This window comes from Teleopsis dalmanni, unplaced genomic scaffold (assembly GCF_002237135.1).
Source record: "Teleopsis dalmanni isolate 2A unplaced genomic scaffold, ASM223713v2 unscaffolded_contig_3464, whole genome shotgun sequence".
Taxonomy (NCBI): domain Eukaryota; kingdom Metazoa; phylum Arthropoda; class Insecta; order Diptera; family Diopsidae; genus Teleopsis; species Teleopsis dalmanni.
Genome location: NW_024034846.1, coordinates 1 through 4,949, shown reverse-complemented (window position 1 = coordinate 4,949; position 4,949 = coordinate 1). Strand labels below are relative to the sequence as shown.

Sequence of the window (4,949 nt, the reverse complement as noted above, 5' to 3'; positions counted from 1 at the left end):
AGTAAAAGAAATGACTCAAAACTGGTATTGATCTTGCTCTACATTATTCGTACACATGTTAAAATGCTTACAAACTCAACTTGCTAGATCTACCAAAGCACCGTGCTCCAACATCCCGCCCCCCTTGAAAGGATTTCAAGCTGGCAATAGTGCAAGTTTGTGGATTGGTCGACGGATGACTCCTTTGGATGTCTGCAGATCGACTACGCGAATATGCTTATCTGGACCATTTACACAGTGAATGATTCTTCCCATCAGCCAACGTTGTGGGGGCATATTATCCTCGTGGATTATTACTAATGTTCCATTGCTGACGTTTGATTGTTCCTTTGTCCATTTGGTACGTGTCTGCAGCTCGTTTAGATAATCTCGAGCCCATCGGCGCCAGAAATGATGTTTTACAGCCTTCACACGGACCCACTTATCTGCTAGTGGCAATTTATCATATTGAGATGTTGATTCCGGTAATGTCTTAAGTGGGCCGCCGATAAGAAAATGTGCTGGTGTCAATGCATCATAGTCGCTTGGATCGCAAGACAGCGGTGATATTGGTCTCGAATTAAGTATGGCCTCGATTTCAATCAGTACTGTTCCAAGTTCCTCAAACGTAAGACGAGTGTTTGCAAGGGTTCGGTTCAGATGGCCCTTAGCAATTTTCACAGCCGCCTCCCATAGCCCACCGAAGTGAGGCGTCCTAGGCGGTATAAAATTGAAATTGATGAATTGGTTGGTGCAAAAAGTCTGCAAATTAGATTGGTTAGTTTTATTAAATAAAAAGTTTTTCAAGTCAGCCAGCTTGTTGCTAGCACCAACAAAATTTGTTGCATTATCGCAGTAGATATCTGATGGCAGTCCCCTTCTGCCGATCAATCTTTTTAGTGCTGCGATAAAGGCGTCCGTAGTTAAATCTGACACTGCCTCGATGTGTGCCGCCTTTGTTGATAAGCAGACGAAGATAGCTATATACGTTTTGAATGGGGCTTTTTCCCGAATACCAAGATACGTTAATACTGGCCCACAAAAATCTACTGCTGTACGAGCGAATGGCCTACTGGGTGTGACGCGTTCAATAGGAAGGTTACCCATTATTTGACCAAGCAATTTCGGTTTGTAACGCACGCAGTGAATGCAAGACCGAACCGTTCGACGCGCAATATCGCGAATGTTTAGTATCCAAAACTTAAGTCGAGTAAGGGCGATTAATGCCTTGGCTCCTGCATGATAGTTGCTCAGATGAAGATGCCGAACGTACAATTCCACAAAATAACAGCCTTTAGGCAATAGAATCGGATGTCGCTGACCCCTGGCAATGTCACTAAGTGCGAGACGCCCTCCTACCTTTAAGAGTTGATAACCTGACGCTTCCTCCAAGAATGGGTTTAGGTGCTTGAGTGACCTTTCCACTGGGTTACCTCGCTGTAGGCCTTGTATATCCTGAGAAAAAAAATGATTTTGGATAATCCAAACAATACAATGCAGTGCTTTTTGTAATTGCATAGGTTGAATGAACTCTACGTCAGCTTTCTCTTTATACTTGGTTAACTGATGGAATCGATGTAGTTGCGCTACTATTCGTAGTATTTTAGTATAGGAGCCATACTTTGATATAACTGTCAGCAAATAATTTTCTTTAGTTACTTGAGTAAACGCATGTTTTCTTCTTTCCTTATTGACTACTTCCATATCTAAATTGCTATGTTCTGGTTGAGGCCAATGTTTTCTTTCACGTAATAAAAATTCTGGTCCAGTGAACCACGTAGACTCCGTTAGTTGGCGATTGGTACAACCACGAGAAACAATATCAGCTGGATTAATTTTTGTAGATATTTGCTGCCACTGACCAGCGCGAGTTATATCTTGGATTTCAGCCACACGGTTGCCTACAAAGGCAGACAGAGTCGAGGAATGTTGTTTCAACCAATGCAGAACTATTTGGGAATCCGTCCAAAAAAATGTTTCTCCTTCGAGGTGAGCGAGTGTCGGCTGAATTTTTTGTAATAACCTGGCAAGTAGTAACGCACCACATAACTCTAACTTAGGCAACGATTTCCTCTTTATCGGAGCTACGCGGGATCTTGAACGAACGTTTCCCATGTAGAGTGAAGAGCTTGAGGTACTGACTCATCCCAATTCAAACGAAGCAGCCAGAGTTCTTGCATAATAATTTTTGAAACAAGTACAAGTGGAGCGAGTAACCCAAGAGGATCGAACAGTGATGAGGCCAGTGATAGAATAGAACGTTTTGTTACCGTACGACTAATCGGGACATTGAAAGAGAATAGAAACACATCATGAAGTTGATGCCATTTGATGCCCAATGCGCTAGTGATCGTATCCGAACCCAGATCCCAACTCTTCGTTGTAGTGTCGCTTACAAAATCCACATGATTAGAATGCCATTTATCCAATTCAAAACAACCTTCCTTCAGAATTGCAGTCAGTTGATGTTTAATTTCGACAAGTTCTTCACTGGAGTCGGCTCCGCCAATAAAATCATCCACAAAAAATGACGATTTAAGAAGTGGAGAGCCTAATGGGTATTTGTCTTTATATTTATCGGCCAAATATTGTAAACTTCTAGTTGATAAAAACGGCGCCGATGCTGTGCCATAAGTGACAGTATTGAGTTCGTAAGTACTAACAGGCTCCGCATCTGTGTCTCTCCAGAGGATATATTGAAACCTTCGATCTCCTTTATCCACCAAAATTTGTCGGAACATCTTTACGATGTCGGCTGTCAGAGCATAACGGTATAAACGAAACTGAAGAAGGAGCAGATATAGTTCCGGCTGAATGGTAGGGCCTACCAGCAAAATGTCATTTAGCGCACGACTAGATGAGGTTGGACATGATGCGTCAAAAACTACTCTCAACTTTGTTGACGTGCTGGAAGGCTTCAGAACACAATGGTGAGGGATATAGTAATGCGGTTCGTTCAATTTGGGATCTTCGACGCGCGTCATATGTCCTAACTCCAGATATTGTTTCATGAACTCCCAGTAATCGCGTTTTAATGCAGGATTGGATGATAAGCGTCGTTCTATACCTAGAAGTCGACGCAAGGCAATGCTGTGTGTCAGACCGAGGGTGGTTGGTGGTTCCTTAAATGGTAATCGAACTACAATTCTTCCGTCCATAGCTTGTCGAACTGTTTCTTGATAGGAGGTCTCGCACTTCGCTTGCTCTGGTGACCACGATTTTTCAGCTGATTGTACTTCCTCTATCTTCCACATCATTTCTAGTTGTTTGGATACGGTATCATCTAGTGACATTAGGCAGTTTGCAACTGTGGGATTATCGAGAACACCTTGACATCTACCGGATACCACCCATCCAAACAATGTTTTTTGCAGGACTGGAAGATTCACACCCAGTTTAATTTGACCGATGGATAAAATGTCAAAGAAGCTTTCTGTGCCTAGTAAGAGATCGATACGTTTGGATTTAAAAAATAGTTCATCTGCGAGTGAAGTATTCGGCGGGAGGTTCCATGATGATACATCAATTTCTGAGCTTGGCTGGTAAGCAATATGAGGAGTAACGCAGAAGTTGAGATCCAGCTCAAGATTTGAATGACGTGACTTTACGATAGTGGATGTTTGATGCTTTATATTAGCAAATGTGCTGCCTATACTTGCCACATGTACCGGTCGCTTGTATTTGACCAAATTAAGATTTTTTGAGAATTTCTCTGTTATAAAATTAACCTGCGAGCACGAATCGAGTAACGCTCTCCCCACTTGATAACCTCCAACTGAATCTTTCACCAAAACCAGCGCCGTAGCTAAAATTATTTGTTCATTTGAAGACATATCAAGATGAGAGTGACTGGCAACATTGTTATTGGGCAACAGAGTTTGCCTTGTGGTATTTAGTGAATCCGAAACCTGGTCATTGCTATTGGGTTGGTGCAAGAGTGTGTGATGTGACTTTGCGCATATTCGGCATTTGAATGATGATGTGCAATTGGCCACTCGATGCCGGGGCGATAGACAGTTAATGCAGAGTTTCAAACATTTCGCCTTCTCAAATCTTTGGTTAACTTCCATAGATTTAAAACGAGGGCATTTCTGCACTAAATGTTCATGACTTGAACAAAGTAAGCAGGACTGGGTGGAAGTAGCTGTAGCGAACGAATACTGTTTAGGACGATTGATGGGTTTGGCCTTAATATTGTTGGCTTTACGATGTACCGATAGATGGTTGTATGGCTTGTGATCGAGAGATTCTAGAAACTGACAATGTCTGTCAAGCAGTGCTGAACAGTCGTTCCAACTAGGCAGAGTGGTGAGAGATAGTGCCTCCTTCCATTTCCTACGTGTAGTTTCATCTACCCTCTGCATTACCAATGAAATGAGTATTGCCTCACATATTTGTTTTTCAGAGCCTAACGTGCAGAGTGAACCGTACAGTGCAGACACATTATCGATTAGGCTGCGAAGTTGGTGGCTAGACTGATCCGAAACCACTGGCAAATCAAATAAAGCTGTAATGTTTTCTAAGAAAATCAGCGTACTGTTGTCATACCGTGTTTTAAGTCGCTCTAAAGCCTTCGGATAATTTTCATTACAAATGGGGAATGCCTGCACTGTTTCTAATGCTTGGCCCGTTAGACAATTTCGTAAATGGTTAAATTTTTCGATGTTGGTTAGACACGCTTCTCGATCAATAATTTGGACGAAAGAATTGATGAAGTTCTTGTATTCGGAGTACTTACCACTGAACGTGGGTAATTTCAAATGTGGCAACTTCTTACTCACAGGAGGTATCAATGCTGTGTTGTCCATCATTGTAGAATTATTAGCTTCATCATTCAGCTGCGAAGATATGGAAATTTTTGTTGAAATATAAAGCTCCTCTAAGTCAGCTCTGCACGTATCGGTAGCATCTAGTTTCTCAATTGATGTCTGAAATGATAAGACCTGTTTAAAGTAAGAATCTAGAATACC

General features: G+C 42.0%; 1 protein-coding gene across 1 annotated transcript; it reads right to left on the bottom strand.

Moving 5' to 3' along the window:
* Positions 1 to 135: 135 nt before the first annotated feature.
* On the bottom strand, positions 136 to 4,907 carry LOC119665091 (the record flags this gene model as incomplete). The annotated part of the gene is made up of 2 exons (XM_038074407.1): positions 136 to 1,880; positions 2,342 to 4,907. Coding segments are annotated over 2 exons (4,311 nt in total), but the record flags the coding sequence as incomplete, so codon positions are not given.
* Between the last annotated feature and the right edge of the window lie 42 nt (positions 4,908 to 4,949).